General features: G+C 44.0%; 3 protein-coding genes across 4 annotated transcripts; 2 read left to right on the top strand and 1 right to left on the bottom strand.

The window, feature by feature from the left end:
* Nucleotides 1–694: 694 nt before the first annotated feature.
* On the top strand, nt 695–3,698 carry sumf2 (sulfatase modifying factor 2). 2 transcript variants are annotated; one of them, XM_035624185.2, is made up of 9 exons: nt 695–912; nt 1,026–1,173; nt 1,263–1,377; nt 1,585–1,629; nt 1,718–1,868; nt 2,171–2,226; nt 2,591–2,675; nt 2,751–2,892; nt 2,989–3,698. In XM_035624185.2, the coding sequence occupies exons 1-9, from the start codon at nt 858–860 to the stop codon at nt 3,083–3,085; spliced, it is 894 nt and encodes a 297-aa protein (XP_035480078.1). In that variant the 5' UTR covers nt 695–857; the 3' UTR covers nt 3,086–3,698. The 2 variants fall into 2 exon arrangements, with proteins under 2 accessions (XP_035480078.1, XP_035480077.1); XM_035624184.2 differs by having other exon boundaries at nt 1,023–1,173.
* A 2,107-nt stretch (nt 3,699–5,805) lies between these two features.
* On the top strand, nt 5,806–10,611 carry bicdl2l (bicaudal-D-related protein 2-like). The gene is made up of 7 exons (XM_035624181.1): nt 5,806–5,926; nt 6,071–6,610; nt 7,197–7,316; nt 7,409–7,567; nt 8,223–8,302; nt 8,472–8,592; nt 9,563–10,611. The coding sequence occupies exons 1-7, from the start codon at nt 5,888–5,890 to the stop codon at nt 9,938–9,940; spliced, it is 1,437 nt and encodes a 478-aa protein (XP_035480074.1). The 5' UTR covers nt 5,806–5,887; the 3' UTR covers nt 9,941–10,611.
* Nucleotides 10,605–18,264, bottom strand: abhd11 (abhydrolase domain containing 11). The gene is made up of 6 exons (XM_035624182.2): nt 16,529–18,264; nt 14,556–14,691; nt 14,049–14,222; nt 13,709–13,879; nt 12,904–13,085; nt 10,605–12,638 (listed from the first exon to the last, which is right to left on the bottom strand). Exons 1-6 carry the CDS (start codon nt 16,654–16,656, stop codon nt 12,503–12,505), a joined length of 927 nt encoding a protein of 308 aa, XP_035480075.1. The 5' UTR covers nt 16,657–18,264; the 3' UTR covers nt 10,605–12,502.
* Nucleotides 18,265–18,656: the final 392 nt, after the last annotated feature.

The raw sequence follows: 18,656 nt of genomic DNA, 5'->3' as shown, positions 1-18,656 counted from the left end.
CATCACCAGTAATAAGTGGAAACACATTAATGGACTATACATATTTTTTTAAATATAAAAATTTATTTGACCCAAAAAGAAAAACTTTAGACAAGCATAACAAAAGTATTCATCAAGGTGGAGTGAAAGTTACATGTACATTTTTCTTAGTAACTGTTGAGTGTTTAAAATTTCCTGCTACTTCACTACATTTCAGAAATATGAACTTTCTGATACAACTGAGACGTGAGCTGTGGTTTACAGATTAAATTACAACATACATTCAATATGAATTAAGTAGATAATGTTGTTATACCCAGCTTTAATGCCACCAGCTAAAATTAAAATACACTTTTTATACACTAATGCATCAGTAATAAAAATCACAATACATTTGATAATACATATGCGCACTTTTTAAATCTGCCATTGCAAATAACGTGTTGAATATACAAACTATGACTAAATCTCCTATTAATCAGAATATTCTAATACTGGAAAACGTACTATACTGGTTTTCTTTGAAATAGGAAGTTTCAGTAATCAATTATTTCACTTTTTTTTTTTTTTACATACCATAAAGATCCAACAAAGCAAGAAGTGGTGTGAACCGTAACATGTTGGGAGAAAACAGAAGAAAAGAAAACACTTGGACAAAAAAAATAAAGCGGAACCTTTGTCCTTACACGGAACCTGTTTATCGATGCACCGAACACCGTTGCCACCGTAAAATGTGTCCGACAGAAAAAAGAGAAGAATGGAATCGTGAAGTTGGAGTGAGTTCAGAACCGCTGCAGCTCGTTATCTCTTAAACTCGTGTTTACATCATTCATCCCAACTTTAAATGCAGTTTGTTAAATCAACGTTAGCTCGTCAAAATGAACGTCAGAGTGGTGTCGTGGATACCTGCTGTGCTTTTACTGACAGTGGCAGGTGAGAACATCTCACTCCTCTTGACTTCCGGACAAACCAAAATCGTAAATTTGATCAACATATGATATTAATCATGTACCAAATGACCCCCCCCCCCCCCCGACTCACAGCAGCAGAGGAGAAGATGCTGCACATACCAGGAGGGAAGATGTTGATGGGCACCAGTGCAGCTGATGGGAGGGATGGAGAGTCCCCCACCAGGGAGGTGGAGCTGAGACCTTTTGAAATGGACAAATATCCTGTGACAAGTGCTGATTTCAGGTAAATCAAAACTTAAAACTTGACATTAGGATTCCTCAGAATGTGGATGATACGCCAGAGCCTCTGACTTTCTCCTCCGTCCGCCACAGAGACTTTGTCAGGGCGCAGAAGTACAAGACGGAAGCGGAGACGTTTGGCTGGAGCTTTGTGTTTCAGGACTTTGTGTCGGAGGAGCTGAAGAGCAAAGTCACACAGAAGATCGAGGTACCGTGGTGGTTTGTGTTGTCAGGAAGTGACGAGGCTGGAAGAGACGCACAATGAATTGTCCAGACTGTTGAGTATTTGGACAGTTACACATCTTCTGTGCCTCAGGTTTAGAACAATTTGAAATAGAATAATGGTGACGTCCAATAAACCTACTCACGTCCTTGTAAGTAACTGTGACTTTTCATCTCATTGTTTCCCATCCAGTCGGCTCCTTGGTGGTTGCCCATAGAGCGGGTGTTTTGGAGACAGGTGAGTTCGTGTTGTTGTGTTTCTGCCTTGGAGCTTTAATTTTTCCAACTTTTTCTGCCTTTCACCCCTTTGACCCTCTCCTTCTCAGCCTGCAGGACCAGGTTCAGGCATCAAGGAGCGCCTGGACTCCCCGGTGGTTCAGGTGAGCTGGAATGATGCTCAGGCCTTCTGCCGGTGGAAGAACAAGAGACTGCCCACTGAGGAGGAGTGGGAGTGGGCTGCACGTGGGGGGCTGCAAGGTACTATACGTGCCACCATTATGTCGTTTTTAAAAGCATTTTACACATCTACTCTTGCCTGACATCCATTTAAAAAGAGCAAATACATTTTCATTTTTATTTTTATTTTACATTAGTGCCTCTTGTCAATCTGCTGAATTTTCCGGGAACGACATGTAGTTAGTGTTTCAGATACAATACACACAAGGAATGTCTTCATGGGACAAAGTTATGAGTTTTCATGAACACCTAGGTCAATATTCAGTCAATCATTTCATTGTTTTCTGTCCTTTTGTCTTTCCTGCCTCCATCTTGTGTTTCAGGTCGAACTTATCCGTGGGGAAACAAGTTTCAGGCCAACAGAACCAACCTGTGGCAGGTCAGCCTACTACAGTCATTCATATGGCGTTAGCAAATTATATATTCCTCATAGGATGCTCTGACTGGGGATTCACTGAGATTCAGTATTGAATCAATCCCATCCCAAGTCGAAATGTTGATACTGAAAGATATTGTTGATATATTTTTGTACTTTCAATTGAGAGAAGAAACGTGTTGACGTGAAATTATGTGAAATGAAAAGGAACATGAAGAAACCTTTAACAGAACCCGACTAGACTAGTCAGGGCCGTTCATCTGCCTCGACCGGTTGGGGTTAGAGGAGAGAAATGGGGCAGAGGGGGGAGAAGAGGGAGAGATCAAGAACAATATATAACTTGTGCTTTTTTTTCTGTTTGGTTTAGGGATCATTTCCAGATGGAGACACTGCAGAGGATGGATACCACGGCATTTCGCCTGTCACAGCATTTCCTCCTCAGAACAGCTACGGTAACTGTCTCTCAATTAAAGCAACAACAAAACTTTACTTTAATACTATAACAACAAAGTTGATTCTACCTTCAGGTCTGTACGACATGATGGGAAACGCGTGGGAGTGGACATCCACGCCCTTTCCAGGAGCGAATCCGATGTATGTGCTGCGCGGCGCGTCCTGGATCGACACGGTGGACGGGTCAGCCAACCACAAGGCTCGAATCACAACCAGGTGGGTTATAAAAAAAAAAAAACACATTGCATTTTTACCATATTTGTGTGATTCCCACAGAGCGATGACTGAGGGTTGTGATTCTGTGTCCTGCAGGATGGGCAACACTCCGGACTCTGCCTCTGACAACCTGGGATTCAGGTGTGCCGCCAACAACGGACAAGGAAAGAAAAAAGACAAAGCTGAGCTGTAGCAACAAATTTTCATTCCCTTGTACCAGATGTTGATTTGATTCAGGGTCGGTCTATTGCGGATCGGATGACTTTCAAGTTGACAAAGAGCAAGAAAAGAAAAAAAGGGACCAATGAAATGTTAATGACTAACGATGACTGTTAATGATCCATGATGGTGACAGAAGAGCTTTGTACTAACAAACTGTATTTCTCCTGTGGAGAACTTTTACTGTTTTTCATACAGTAGTAGTGCAGACCTCAAAAATAATCATAATGCTAAGATTAGAATTTGGCTGAAGACACTTCAAATGTCTCTTTATTCACTGAATGGAAGAAGTGGGTCACACTGTTGCTGTCAACACTGGTGGTCTTCCTTCCACGTCCCGGGGTCCGTCTGTTTGTTGGGATGTTTATGTGACTGGAGAGTAAAACGGTCCGTCGCTTTAGTGACGGCCTCTAATCCCGTCTTTGTCTTTTTGTTTACCTTCTTATCGCAAGTTGCCCACTCACCGCTCGTTTGGACCGAGTCTGTTTAAACACCACAGAAAAGACATTTTATCGAAAGTTTGTGCAAGTATCGAGTTACTGTAAAGCCGTTAATAATAATAAAAAAATTAACTATGACACTGACAATTCTTTTGATTGTGAAATATTTATACATGGCGACATCAGCACTGGCTGTTTCACAACTAAACTAAATGGTAGGAGAGCGTTGTAATTTAAAATAGATGCAATTGAATAGGAGTTTTGCAAATCATGCAGATAATAGAACACCGCTCTCTCTCCTTTTCCACTGCATCTGCACGTCCTGATGTTTTCTCTGAGCCTGTGCAGTTTCTCTGGGAATATAGCCTTTTGCATCAGGGTGTCAATGTGAATTTATTGTATCATACGTCATAAGTTATTTGCTTTTAGGTTTTGGAGTTGAGGGAAGAAGGAAAAACACTAACACACATCTGCTATCAGGCTTGGCTGAGGTGCTTTTCCTCTCATTCAGGTTCAGGACCACTGGAGACTCCTGGAAGTCACCGCTTGCAGCCAGAAAATAATCCATAATGTGATATCCTGTAAAACGTCTGCATTTTTACAAAGGAGACGCGTGAGCCTTAAAGTGCTTGCAGGTGGATTTTGTTGCCATGGGACAGAAACTAGCTTGTTGTACATTTCAATTCAATCTAATTTTATTGGTACAGCACCAAATCAAAACATGAATTATCCTAACAAGGCACCATTTTCATTTGTTTGCATAGAACAAGCAAGTTGAGGTGAGTTTCTCAACAACAAGGCAATCAGAAGGACTTAACATAGGATAAAACAGTATAAATAAATATATAAAAAGGCATAGATAGCATTTAATTGATAAAAACAAGTTCAATAGAAGGAGACAACCAGGAGAACTCATTGTTTTCCATATAAATCAACAGGTTTTATTATTTTTTAAATATTTTTCAGTCTATTTTAATCTAGTTCATAACTTATATTGTAATTATTATTGATCTATAATTGCCTTACTGAACTTACTGTAATTATGTTTGACCTGAGAAAAGGAAAGAAAGGGGTGCAGAGGAACAATCAGCAGTGTTTTCTGTGAAGACTTGAGTCCAACTGCCTGAACGGTAATTAAGCAGTGACCTAGTTCCTGTCAAAAGAGACGATGTGAAATATTCCGAGCAAACACATAACACTCTTAGACTGACATGAGAGGTAAAACACTTTACACGACATATCGACACACCCAAACCACTACCTGCTGCATCAAAACAAAAAAAGCACGGTCTATAGTTAAAGTTAGTTACATTTGATTAACAGCATGTGCACAGCCCTTTGAAAATAGAACGTGACACGAGTCATTTGAAACGTGACCTGACCACTTACTGGACATCACGTGGCCCTCTGGAACCAAGGAAATAAACAACGTGTTAAATAAATAAAAAAAGAAACTGATAATTGCGGTGTGGCTCGGTTGCTTTGGCAGCAGCTTTTAAAATCAACTCCCATGCGCCTGCAAATCATTTGAAAACTCTTTTTTTTAAACCAGACATCAGCAAGTGTTTAGCTGCAGTATAAAAAATAGAAATCATCTCTGGTCATGTATGTACTGTAGGTGGTTTGTCACCAAAAATGGATAAGGCCCAACATTCCCCTCATATTGCACACACTCATAGATATCAGTTCCCTAAATATGCCAGATTTATTTTTCATCGAGATCCGTGAATTGTTCCGTGGGAAATAGTTGAAAATGTCAACGAAAACGAAACAAAAAACAAAGCACATCTCACAATGTTTAAGAAAGTGATAAAAAGAATTCCTGCATCTGCCCCTTTGTCTGGATCCGTGTCCAAACTGAGAGTGTTCTTTCTTGGCCCATGTCCCATCCTTCCACCAAGTTTCGTGAAAACCCATTCGGTAGTTTTTTGTGTAATCCTGCTCACGACCAACAAAGGAACTGACAAACAAGGGGACAGGGGCGAAAACCACAATCTCCTTGACGGGAGGTAAAAATAAACTGATGACTATCTGCGACTTAATAACAGTCAACTTGCCTTTGTTCTATTTGTTCTATATTTGCCTGTGACACTGAACGTGTATCATGTTGTTTGTGTGTTTAAGCTGCTTGATATGTGCAGTCTAAATCAGGCATCGTGCGTCAAACCTGAATAAACTGATTGGGTGAGAAGATCTAAAGCCCTCCTCCCTTTTGTCGCCTTGCACCTCTGGTATGTTTGCACGTCAAGTGTGTTTGTGCAGTGACTCAAAAAGGAGGAAGTACAACCCAGACAGACCACACGAAGCCACGGCCTCCGCTGACATCACCTCATGTCATGTCGGCTCTGAAGACGCATGCTGAGCAGGACAAACAGGTTTGGGGACATTCAGTTTCTCATCCTCCCTCCTCCTTGTTTCTTCCTTGTTTATTTTTATATATATATATATATATATACACACCTTGGCACTCACTGCAGATGGTTTGATTGATTCCATTTCTGCCTGTGACTTCCTCCAAGCGGATCATGGACTTCTCTCGGCCCTTCTCAGAGCTCAACGAGAGACTGAATCCCCGATACACCACCAGCGAACAGCTCTACTCCTCCCTGAACCGACTGGACGGCAGACAGCCGGGCTCGCAGAGGAGCCGGTCCTCCCACCGGCCGACAGTTCTGCCAGCGGAACCGAGAGTCTCTGTGACCGTGACGGAGCCACAGGAACCCGAGGCCGACGCAGCGCGGGAGGATTTGGTCTCCGACGGCCCGGACGAAGGAGATTGTGATGATCTGCAGCAGCTCGTGAACAACACGTGTGTCTTCGCCGAGTTGAATTTGAAAGAGGTGGACGGGGACAGCAGCTCCACGCAGTCCGAGGAGAAAGACAGTCCATGCGAACTGCCCGCGGACGGGACAAGGGATTCGCCGGGGTCGGCAGCCTTGGCCGGTGAAGGTGGGAGCTCCTCACAGGTGACGAGCTACGTTGATGGGACTTTACCAGACCTGATCAACAGTGGAAGGCCGCTCAGCAGGCGCAGGACACTGGGACATGTCTCAGCCACGGTATGGTCACAGTCTGTCTATTGTTTGTGTGCGTTTGGAATTAGAAGGAGAGGGTGCGTGAATTCTTTTCTGCCTCAAAGAGGCTCGTCCAAAGACGATGAAGCATGTGATATGTGAGAAAGTCTCCAGAGTCGATGAGAAATACTCTCAACTTTTACAAAAAGCGCAAGGTTCAACGTAAAAGGTGAAAATGAATTTTATCGCCTGACAAGTGCAGCAAACCAACATCTTTTTATGATCTTACACGAGGACACTGTATCGCCTGGTGATGACCGGACTTGATTTGTGACCGTGAGTGTAAAGATGGAAATCGTGCTGGTGGAAACAGTTTTGTGCCTCGTGCCTTTGGTCGATAGCTCTCATTTGCCAGTCACTGAATGTGTTTCTATGAATACAGTCATTTCTGCACATTCGCTGTGTTTGCAAGCGCCGTAAGCCGATATTGCTGTTTTTCTTGTCCCGTCAGTTTCGCCCAGGGAATCTAGTTTAGCAGTTTCTGTTTACGCGGTGTAGATTGCCACGAGGTGCAGTGCTTTCTGAGTGTGGATGCCTGTAATTATCTGACGGCGTGCCTTGCTGTGTGCAGCTCAACGAAGTGCGCAGGGAAGTGGAGCTGTCTCGGAAAAGAAGCATCAGGCTCAAGGCCCAGGTGGACAAACTGCAGGACGACAGGGCCGGGAAAGGCTGGAGCCAACACAGAGAGACGGTAAAGGTCACAAACGCACAGAGACCGTACACTGCGGTGTAAAAACCCTTCAGGATTAATTAAAACATCCTTCCGTTCATTTTCTTTCCCAGGTCACAGACGAGGTCCTGTCTGTCCTGCGGCTGCTGCACCCGCTGACGGCGCCCGAGTCCGGCCTGCCTGAACCCTCACGCGGGGAAAACCGGCTGGACGCCGCCCTGGCCCAGCTGCAGAGTGTGGCCCGGAAACTGGCTATCGGCCACACCAAGCAGGTGAAGGCGACGCCCACGCAAGCTCCTCACCATTTCCCCCGTAATCTCAGTTTGAGTTTATTTTGGTGGGACTGCCACTCGGAGGAATGTTTGCTTTGCAACATAACTCGTGGAGCAGCACACGGGGGCACGTGACAAAGGCTGCGAATTGTTTAGATGTAGAACTTTTCAAGTTCAAGAAGTTTTGATTATCGGCTTCTCTCCAAAATCTGACTTTATAACTTGGAACAAGTAGCTGTTATTATTTCAAGATACTTTCATGACTCATTCACATACTTTTGTCAAGACAGCAAGAAATGTTTATGGTCAGAAAGGTTATTAAACACTGGAAACTGTATGTAGTTATGAATGCTCACGTCAGAGACGTGTGTCCTCCTGATGAAGCTCCCATTGTTCCCTTGATGAGACCACTGATGTCTCCACCCAGACGTCAACGCTGAGTTATGTGGTCGGACCAGTCGTCAAGTGACAGTATCAGTGATCTGATGAGTGTCTCTGCTATTTACTGTACATTAGTCAGGAGGAGTTTAGAAAAGTTGACGAGGTGTGAGAACAATGGTGCGACTGGATTTGAGACGAGAGAGGTTAAAGGCCCAGAATTACACACGTTGTGACAACACATCACCTGACCTCCGATGCTTGCTCGTCCATTCAGGAGTCCAAATCTGGAAAGGGAGAAGAGGACAGTGCTATTCTGCAGCAGGCGCTGCGGGACAGAGATGAAGCCATCGAGAGGTGAGTACGCACGCACACACACACACACACACACACTGACATACACAGTCACACCCACCCTCTCTAAAGAACAGATGAATCAGGATTCAAGCGTTTTTTAATAAGGAGGAAGTTGGCACGCACAAACTATTTTGAGTAAATGTGTCATTCTCTCTGTTCCGCTACGCAGGAAGAAGGGGATGGAGGCGGAGCTGCTGCGCAGTAAGACGGAGATGATGTTGCTGAACAACCAGCTGCTGGAGGCCGTACAGAAGCGTCTGGAGCTGTCGCTGGAGCTCGAGGCCTGGAAGGTAAATCCGAGATCTGAGTTCAATCTTCAAATCAGATAATGAACTGGAATCACAACCTTGGGGTTGTATGCCTCCACCAACCAGTCACGTTGCAGTTAACATCCATGTCTTTCAGCGTTAGGAATTCTTGAGTTGTGGCCAAAGAAACGTGTTTTGTGAGGTCACAGTGACCTTGACCTTTGTCCACCATATTCTAATCAATTCATCCTTGAGTCCATGTGAGTTTTTGTGCCACATTTGAATAAAATTCCCTGTTGCCAGGATATCGCCTTCATGCGAAGTTATGCCTCCGGCCACGGCTGTTGCCAGGGTGGAGTCAAAACAAGGCCTCCTGAAACAAACTGAAAGGAGAGAGCTGTGCCCTCGAGACAAATGCGGAAGCGAAGTCTATGTAAAAAAAAAAATGTTTTCCTACTAAGCAAACTCGAGATGAAATTTTGATCATATTGGGATTCAGCCAGTGATGTCTAGAAAAAGTAGGACACTCACACGAAAAACACGCACACACACACGCACACACATGCCAACTAGTGTTAAATACACGTTACTGTCAGAAATTGGAATGTGTTGAGCTGTAAAAGACTCAACACAAACTGCAATTAAAATTCACGCCTGAGGCCCCTCACGGACGTGGGAGCGCCCGGCTCCCTGCGGCGCTAAAACTCGAACTGCGTTGCACCGTGTCATTTTACCGTAAAGTACAGCAGAGCCCACTTCGGATGTAAACTCGAAATCCAAACTGATTTCACCTAAACTACTATAAAGAGAAGTGAAGGGATTTTTTTTTACTGATTATTTGTACCATCCCTTATTCTCAGCGTACATTGTTCTGTAAGCAGCCATGTAAATAGGCCACACTCACTTGAGGTTTTTTTTTAATACCATATTTCCTGTCATCCTCACCTTTTGCATGATTATCTTTAAAGTCATATTTCTTGTGATCTGACATCCTGTTGGTTTGTTTTTTCAGGAGGATGTTCAGGTGATCCTCCAACAGCACCTGCAGAGTCAGCAGCAGGCGGAGCAGGCCCAGAAGAAGCCCTCCCGCCTGGGCATCCTGAGGAGGACCACCCGCCAACCCATCCAGCGGCCGGCCACGTTCCCCGTGTCTACACCCACCCCTCCCAAAACCAACTCCAAACAGATCTTCCTCACCACGGCCAAGGTTTCTTCGTCCTCTTCTTCTCCAACGGCGAGCATCAGCAGTACGCCGTCTCCTACCGGCACTCGACGCAACTGGATGGACAAGTTGAGGAGGGTCAAGAACACTCAAGAAGGCGAGGACGCAGCGGGGCAGAATTCGGAGCGGGGCGTGATGGACGGGTTCCAGGTCGTGTCACTTGATTGAAGCAGTGATGACTCATCGTTCGGATGCTCAACAAGGAAGTTTTCCTCCAGTCAAAAATGTGTTTTGCTTATCGGGGTTGTGCTTGGTTTGGCTTCACTTCACTGACGATTTCTGTTTATTACTAGGAGACTGTTTTCACGTTCATCTGCTGAAGGGGGAAAGTTTTTGTCAGTGCTCACTTTAAATCTGAGTTTGAGCAAGATTTTGCGATAAGTTGTTTGGCGGCAGCGTGAGATGTGAAAACTTTAAAGCTCCAATGCAAAACACACAAACACAGAGTGCACTCGTGTGCATGAGTTACTTTGAAACAAACACTGTTTGCAAGTTCATGGATTGTGGATTTTTCATTTTTTCATTTTAAGAACTTCTGACCAAGTCATTTAACTTTCTGAGGAGAAGCAATATAAGACAATTACATGTCTGGAGGAGCTCTGATATATTCCTGTGAACATATGATCTTTAGATCTTTGGCTAATGTAATTTATGTGTAAAATAACTGATTATGAATGCGCCGTGTATTTGTTTAATACTGTACACACTTGAATACGTCAAATCTCTTACACGGTGAGACACTGTCGACCACATAATATTTAATCCTTCATTTCCTGCACTTTTGCTTCTTGCATTTTCAAGTTTCAGAAGAAAAAAATAAATGAAACTTTTGTAGATTATTTTTTTTGCCATTTTATTGTATAATATCAGTTTGTACATTTTCAATAATATGTATAATCCACTCCTATATTCATCTTGCACACATTTAAAATTCATATATGCCATCATTTAGAATGACAGTCACTATTATGGGGAACAAACTGAACACACCTGATGATAAGAGAAAAGGCATGCTGCAGTGAAACAATATACAGTCCTGAACATATGATTACAGTCTGCTTCTCAGGTTTACGGAATACATTAGTTTTTCTATTTTGCTGACGCACAGTACCACCGCCCCCCCCCCCCCTTTTGTTTTTTACATATTCCTGTCCCACTGTAACGCTACAGGAGCTGAAGCAGGACGAGCATTCACATGTCAGAACTACCCCACGACCCCCGACTGCTGCGGCTGAGGAGGAGGAAGCGGCGCTTCTCCTCTAACTGGAGATCTATAAAAACAAAAACGAGGAGAATTTCACTCAACTTAATTCTGATCCATTTTAAAGTCTTTTAGACTTTCATGTTCGCATAAAACAAACATAAAACACTGATCGTAGTAAACATCTAGCGCCATGAAGGGATACTCCCTCGTGTGTTGAGCTTTCTCGGATGAAAACTCACACAGAAGCGGCAACTCAGCTGCCAATCTAGTCAGTTTGTTAATATTTGTATAATAAAATGTTTTTTTTGTGTTTTTTTTAGCAAGTTTTACTGAAATGGAAAACAAGCTCTTGACAAAAGAGGCACATACAAATGTACAACACCCTGCGTATTCACACCGATGGCAGTTTCGCTACTGGACCGTTCTGTTCAAACCCCATGGAAACAAAAATGACTTTATCACTTTAACGTTTATATCAACAACGCACATTGTTGCAGCATATATTTGTGAGATATCCATATGGCTCTTGTGCCTCAGTTGTAAAGACAAAGTGAGAGACGGATAATAACATAAAAACACCGATACAGTAGGACTGAACAAACACAAAGACACAGCGACATCACCACGGCTCATTGCCCGACAGACAGAGGAGAATAGCATACGAGTATAATAATAACTAGCACATCCAGTTGTAACCTGAGATATTCAGGAAACAGATTGTGACAGTACTGTTTCTGAGCATTTCAGCTTGGTTTCCATAGATGTTTACGTTGGCGTAAAACAAAAACAAAAAAAAGCCAGGGCTCTCAATTAAGCCCGACTCGCGACAGAGTAACTCACCAGCTCGTTCTCATCTCTCACGTACAGCAGATACACCAAGTTCCAGATCAAAATACTGAATATATCACCATAGTTATTCATATTTCTACAACAATCCATCAAGTCTATTTTACATCCCCTTCGCAAAACTCAATCCTCACGACGCCAAACTCCCTCTGCATTTCATATATATGTTGTCTAAACCTTCGTATCAATCCATCTTACTGCTGGTGCACTTCAGTGGTCCCAGATTGTACTTGGCCTTAATCCCCCTTTGCTTTTACACTGGCATTAATATAACAACATAAAAGAAAGCACTGTGCAAATGAGAGTTTCTTTGGATTAGTATATCAACTCCAAAACAGCCCCATTGTGTTTAAATCTGACACATCTTCATCACTATCATCTAGCTACGGATTCTAAAGATCTAGAAACCAGCCAAACTAGTGACGCGGCCCGTCTGACAGAGCTAGACTTAACAAAAGGGAAAACGTTGCCTACACTACACTACACAAAATATATGACCCTGTCAAAAGGTAAGAACTGACTGCTGTCAAAAGAGAGCGAGGTTGGTCCAGTGTTTTGCGCGTGACAGCATCATCAGTGACTCCACTCACTCTCGCTGAAGCTGCTGACTCCTCACCCTTCACGTTCGGTGAGCTGGACGCTCGGCATAAAAGAGTTCTGGGGGTGTAGACGGGAGGCGGCTAGGACTGAAGGAAGGAGCTGATGGAGCTGATGAAATCTAAGGGTTTGTCCGCGTGGATCCAGTGGCTCGCGTCGGGGATGTACTGGATGTCGGCATTGGGGAACAGCCTCTGGATTTCGGGGTAATCCTCGGAGCTGGATCGGGAGTGAAGACGATGAGGAGGAAGGAGAACATCAGGTAAATCGTGAGCGGTGTACAGGCAAAAGAAGATGGTGGGAGCAAAGAACAGTGTGTGGATTCTGCTTTTTGCTGAGATCCTGGAGAAATCAATCCAGACTTTAATTACACTTCAGGTTAACTAAAGACTCAAGGGTTTGGGTCCTCCGGACTGCCATGAGGCATTTATTAGCCCACTCACTGTAATAACTATGAGTTGTTTAGACAGATATCATTTCATACCTGATGTAAGCAGAACTGGCTCCACCCAGAAACAGCGTAGGTCCCTCGTAGACTGTGTCAAAGTGGGGGAAACTCATGATGTTGTCCAGGTGCTCCGAGATGGCTTCCAAGTTGACCCTCCAGGCATAGTGTCCGTTCAGCTCCACGAGGTTAGTCAGCAGGAACTGACGCACTGAGCGCTCCTGACAGACGGAGTCAGAGTTTGACTTTTAAAAACAGTTACAATCAATGTTTTTATATTTCAAAGGGTTCAAATGACTAGTTGTACGTGAATAAGTTGGCCTGGTGTGATGAACCCAAAGAGAATTGCACTGGGTGTCACTGGTTTTAGTTTTGTGGTCAGCAAACTCAATGCTCTGGCTCATTCTCACCAGCCTCTGCCGCAACCGGCCGCTGTCTTCAGCGTATAAGCTCTAAAGACTTGGCCTGCACAGCATTTGGAAGCTAAAGAGGCAGAAATTTCCCTCAGGAGTTGGTAGACGCCACATATTGGACTTACATTCTCCAGGCAGACGGGAACACGACTCTCAGGATTTGGAGAATGTTTGCCACATCAGATTTTTACTTTGTGATAATTTGTCAGGGCTGTGAACTCGACAACTTATCCTTGCTGCCCCCGGGTGGCCATTTAATCAGCTACTGCAGGTTTACTATCAGACAAAGCAAACGACTTGTCATTGTCATTCCTTACAGAAAAAACAACAACGTGATGTTGTGAGGAAAAGAAAGTTACGACCCAGGCCTCATTTATTTAAAAACTGCTGCGATGGAGCTGCTTCAAACAGCATGAAAAAGCAGCGCTCACCTTGACCAAGCTGCGGAGCTGATCCTCAGCCATCCGCCTGGCGGTGGACCGCGGGATGTCACTGGAGATCTTCACCTTCTGCAAGGCCTGGATGTAGAAGCGGAAGTTGGTGCGCGCTGTGGACTGGGCCGGACTGATGTCCACTACCACCAGCCTCTCCACTAAACCAGGCTGCAAACAGAGGAGGATAAGTGGAGACGGATAGGAAAGGGAAAAGGGAAAACCTGTCAGGAGAGTGAGGTGCAGCATGAAGCACTGGGGAGGACTGTTGAGTTCAGAGAGGATGGGAAAGGCTCACTGCGTCATGACAAATTCATGGTGACATTTCCGGACGGCTCACCTGCGTGAGAGCGGTCGTCATGGCCGTTTTCCCTCCCATGCTGTGGCCGATGAGGACGCACTTCTCGATGTGCAGCTGGGCGAGGAGGTGTTTCAGATCGCCGGCCATCGCGTCATAGGTCAGCGCCGGGCTGTGGGGGCTGTTGCCATGGTTACGGGCGTCTACGGTCAGCACCTAACTGGTCAAAGGACAGTTAGGACACTTGGAAAGGGGGGAAAGAGGCAACAGAATGGGAACCTAAAAGCAAAGAACAAAAGGCGGTATTGTGCACATGAGGTGGCGAGTTTCTTCGAGCGTGTCAAGGAGCAGATTATCTACGGGTATTTATTACAACAACTGCGGGGAGTTGTATCAAATGACTGGCAGCTCAAACTTGTTCCCATCATGCCTGCTTCTTTAGTAAGAGGGATAGTGTCCGGCTGCTCAGAACCAACTCAAACACATAGGAGATGATTTGTTTTTTCGCAGCAGGAACAGAGAGGCGTCGTGTCTTCATCTCTGCGTTACCTTTCGGCCCGTACGCTGAACCAAGGACTTCGCTATCGAGTGGAAGTTAGATTTGCTGCCAAAGAGGCCGTGAAGAAACACCAGGGGAGTGCTCTCTCCTTTCCCGTCGAAGACGTCGTAGGTCAAGTTGACTGGGCTGTGGGTAAAAAAAAAAAAAAAAAGAAGAGAAAAAAAAATCCATGTTGATTAATTCAAATCTGCCCGGCCGCGTCTGTGGTGAGAATTATATGACATCTTCAGACTGGAAGAGTGACACATCCAAGTGTTAGTGTGTGAAAAAAAAATAAACTGTTCAAATGGAAACAATTCAGGAGTGAAAATGATGATTCAATTGGTTCAGCTCACAGTGCTTTCCTAATTTTGAAATGAACAGAATATACATTGTTTTTATTGAGTTATGGAGCCTATGGCAGGCTGAAGCAGTCGGTGGGAAGCAGAAGTCCGTCTCGGGAGGTGTCATAGTCGCGGTGAGATGGAGACATTACTCCGACAAAGCTAAATACACCAGAGACCGGAGACAGGCAGATTGTGTTGGGACGCGGTACACTGTGAACCTGTGGATCTAAATACTTCTGCTTCAAGACATCCACGGTCTCGGTCTTCCTGAATCAGCATCAACTCAATCAATTATTCCATTTCAAAGACGATCAATTTACAAAGACAGACCAGGTTTGATAGAAGAAATTTGGCGTATTTGATTGATAAGTGACTTATTTCTTCTATCAATCAACTAATTTAGTGATGAGCTAATTGCTTCACCTCTAAACTGTAAAGTAGGGCTGCAACTGACGATTATTTCCGTAATCGATTAATCTGTCGATTATTTTCTTGATTAATCTGTTGATTATTTTCTTGATTAATCGATTAGTTGTTTGGTCCATAAAACGTCATAAAATGGTAAAAAATGTTGATCGTGTTTCCCAAAACTCAAACATGATGTTTTACTTTGTCCAATCACCAAAGATATTCAGGTTTACTGTCACAGAGGAGCAAAGAAACCAGAAAATATATTCACATTTAAGAAGCTGAAAACGGAGAATCTTGACTTTTTTTTCATTTAACTACTGCAATCAATTAATCGATTATCAAAATAGTCGGCGATTAATTTACTAATCGATTGATAATCGATTAAGCGATTTACTGTTGCAGCTCTGCTGTAGAGGGCTCTGACTTAATTTGACAGCTGCATCTACTCGCCATTTTTTGTTGATTCAACCCATGACGCATTTGATCATTTATAGTCAATGAGATGTTGTTAAACAACAATGAAAAAGAAAGAAATCTCACAATGCTTGAGGAATATTTAAATTTGTCATTATTGTTTTTATTTTCCCCGTGTGTCAAGTAATAAAGTCTCCAGGCTTAGTATTATTATTCATTTCTAATAGGTCTCGCAATTGTTTTCTCTAATACTCAACTGTTTCTGTGTGCTTGAAGGAAAAGAGGAACGGTCACGTGAGGTGGGGATGTGAAGGGGCCCAACAACATTGTATTTGGCCCGGGGCCCCTGAAGAGTTCAATCCGGCCCTGTCACACTGGGAACTTAGCATTACATGTAGCATAGCATACATTCTTAAACCATCCATCCATCCATCCACACCAACACTCATCGCCTGATGATGAAGCATCATCATCATCATCATCATCATCATCATCATCAGTGCAGTTTAAAAACAAGACACGAGGTCCAGTGACGTTATTTAAATCCTCTTTGTAGCAGCAGCAGCAGGTTTTGACCGCGGTGCTGAACCAGCCGGCTGAATGTCATCGTGAGAAGACTCGCGTGAAGATAACGGCTCCGTTGGAGGCGCGCGGACACATTCCTGCACGACGGCTGACGAACAAACCGGCGCAATTGACAGAGGACCCGAGGATGTCGCCCCCGCGCTGCAGCCCCGGCGGCGGACAGAGGGCATCAGTTAGCCGGGCAGCTAGCAGCAGGGGGGGGGGGGGGGGGGGGGGGGGGTCAGTACCTGGACGAGCTGGCGGTCCGGACGGTGGAAGCCTCCCCGCAGAAGCGCTGCCGTCCGAGCAGCGAGCGACACGACGGCCGGCCGCGCAGCAGCCCTCCGTGCGTCAGGCGACACAACGCGCTCATCATGGCAGCAGGTCAGCAGATGCTCCGGTGACGGGCCGGTGGACAAACAACATGTGCCGTTTATTAGAAATTAAAATTAAAAAACAACCCAGCAGCAGCAGCGGCAGCGGGGAGCCGGCGGGCGAACGTGTGCACACAGCGTCCCGGAGGTCGAGAGAGAAGAGCCGCTCCGCGCTGCTCCAACAGCTGATGGTGACGGCGGTGCGTCATGACGCAGCACGCACGGCGGTGCGTCATGACGCAGCACGCACGGCGGCGCCAGCTCGTATGAAAGGATTTACAAAATAAAACGTTATCTCTGCCGTGAAAAACAGGAATGGATCTATTTATCTATAGATAAAAACTAGATTGATTTCATAAAAGTACAAATGCAATTTGAATGTGTATAAATTTGATTCCCGTGACTTCATACACTTTTGGGTAGTTTGTAGAAAAAGTTAAATATGATCTTAAACTATAATAGTGACTATCTGAATCTGCAGATTAGTTGATAAATGAATGAATGAATTAATTGTTGATTTCGACAAAAAAAAACTGTATACATCAGTCCATTTCACACAATATAACTCACACAATCAACAACCAAACAAAAATCATTTTTGCCTATCCTATCCAATCCATTGGATACAATAGATAAATTAAGTCATTAATTAAATATAGTGGCTGGAAAAAAGTTTCTTTCTCTCTGAATTGCAGTGGAGTCAAAGCTTGAAGTAGCATATATTCTACAGTACAGTCTTTGGGTAAATGTAGAGTCATTTCCACAACTGGTTATTGAGTATGAATATGATCCTCGATCCTCGTTAATTGATTTCCCTTTCTTTTGGTGCATGCAGCTCATAGTACGTTCCAGTTGACAGGACAGTGAGTTGAATTTATTTGTTAAAACCCTTAAAATGTTGGAGGTTAAAAGTCCACTCTCGTGTGTTTATTTATGTGGACTGAATCTAGGTAATATGTGTAGATGATGGATGGATGGATGGATTAATATACTGATGAAGATAATTTGTAGTCTGAGCCACTTGGTGGTGCCACAGCGTTACAATATGGGCTGGCTAGACCTGCTCACCACCAGCGACATTATTTCCTCACTGCTCTGCAAACAGCGTTTGCCTGTGAGAACAACTTTCTGTGAATGAAGTAGTTTTTCATTAATTTGTGGGGACACTTATAAAAGACGCAAGTGTCTGTAGTACTCTTGAACCTGTGATTGTTCTGATACGTGGATACGTCTGCCGTGCAACAAGTTAATTAATGTATAAGGCGTATAATACGTCGCTCCCACTACATATTCAGATTTTTTTGTAACACAGGGAGAAACTAAATGAACTCAGGGAATAGGTAACTTTAAGAAAACAAGAGTAAGGACAAACAGATAAATACGATGAGGGACAAAAAACATAGTCCATGTTTCAAGTTCTTTGCCTAAAACGTTTGCACAGTACTGAATGGCTCAATATTAGTAACAACTGAATGAATTGGAGGCACCCTCTCTCTCTTCGTTGTCCTGTTGCTCTCTCAACATCAGTTTGGTTTGCATTTTAGTATTTGTCTGTTGCTCTTGTCATTTACTGGAACATAAAAACAAACCCTCAGTTTAATGACTCGAACAACCCGGCCTTACCTTGTGGCGACGCCAAACACTCATTGCTATGGGAGACGAGTCTGCTGGGATAAAGCGCGCCGTGAGCTGTCCCCATGGTGACGGCATGAGACAGGGGCCCAGGGGGCCACGTGGCTACAGGCCCGACTGAAAGAATAAGAGGGAACTGGCAGATGAGTGTGCGTTTTCTATTCTTTAGAAGACTCCAGTTTCCCTTCAGACCAAACTTAAAGAACTGCCAGCACAGTGTTTCTGATGCTACTTTTACTTTGACGACAATATTCTTGAATTGTCGCTGTCTTAAGTGGGGAAATTATTGTAAATAGTGCCTTTATTTTTCATTTCAAATCATTTTAAGTTATTTAATATATTGTATAGACACCAAGTTGCACAACAACAG

This window comes from Scophthalmus maximus, chromosome 2, assembly GCF_022379125.1.
Source record: "Scophthalmus maximus strain ysfricsl-2021 chromosome 2, ASM2237912v1, whole genome shotgun sequence".
NCBI classification, from domain to species: Eukaryota; Metazoa; Chordata; class Actinopteri; order Pleuronectiformes; family Scophthalmidae; genus Scophthalmus; species Scophthalmus maximus.
This window is presented reverse-complemented; position numbering and strand designations above follow the sequence as displayed.

Bases quoted from the DNA above. Each gene is read 5' to 3' on its own strand.
- sumf2 (XM_035624184.2), top strand. From the start codon at position 858: ATGAACGTCAGAGTGGTGTCGTGGATACCTGCTGTGCTTTTACTGACA. The intron at 2,676-2,750 runs GTAACTGTCTCT...TTCTACCTTCAG, and splicing joins TCCTCCTCAGAACAGCTACG to GTCTGTACGACATGATGGGA. The intron at 2,893-2,988 runs GTGGGTTATAAA...TGTGTCCTGCAG, and splicing joins AAGGCTCGAATCACAACCAG to GATGGGCAACACTCCGGACT.
- bicdl2l (XM_035624181.1), top strand. From the start codon at position 5,888: ATGTCGGCTCTGAAGACGCATGCTGAGCAGGACAAACAG. The intron at 7,317-7,408 runs GTAAAGGTCACA...TTTCTTTCCCAG, and splicing joins GGAGCCAACACAGAGAGACG to GTCACAGACGAGGTCCTGTC. The intron at 7,568-8,222 runs GTGAAGGCGACG...TCGTCCATTCAG, and splicing joins CTATCGGCCACACCAAGCAG to GAGTCCAAATCTGGAAAGGG.
- abhd11 (XM_035624182.2), bottom strand. From the start codon at position 16,656: ATGATGAGCGCGTTGTGTCGCCTGACGCACGGAGGGCTGCTGCGCGGC. The intron at 14,692-16,528 runs GTACTGACCCCC...TTTTACCCACAG, and splicing joins CGGACCGCCAGCTCGTCCAG to CCCAGTCAACTTGACCTACG. The intron at 13,086-13,708 runs GTGAGCGCTGCT...TCCGTCTGTCAG, and splicing joins AGCTCCGCAGCTTGGTCAAG to GAGCGCTCAGTGCGTCAGTT.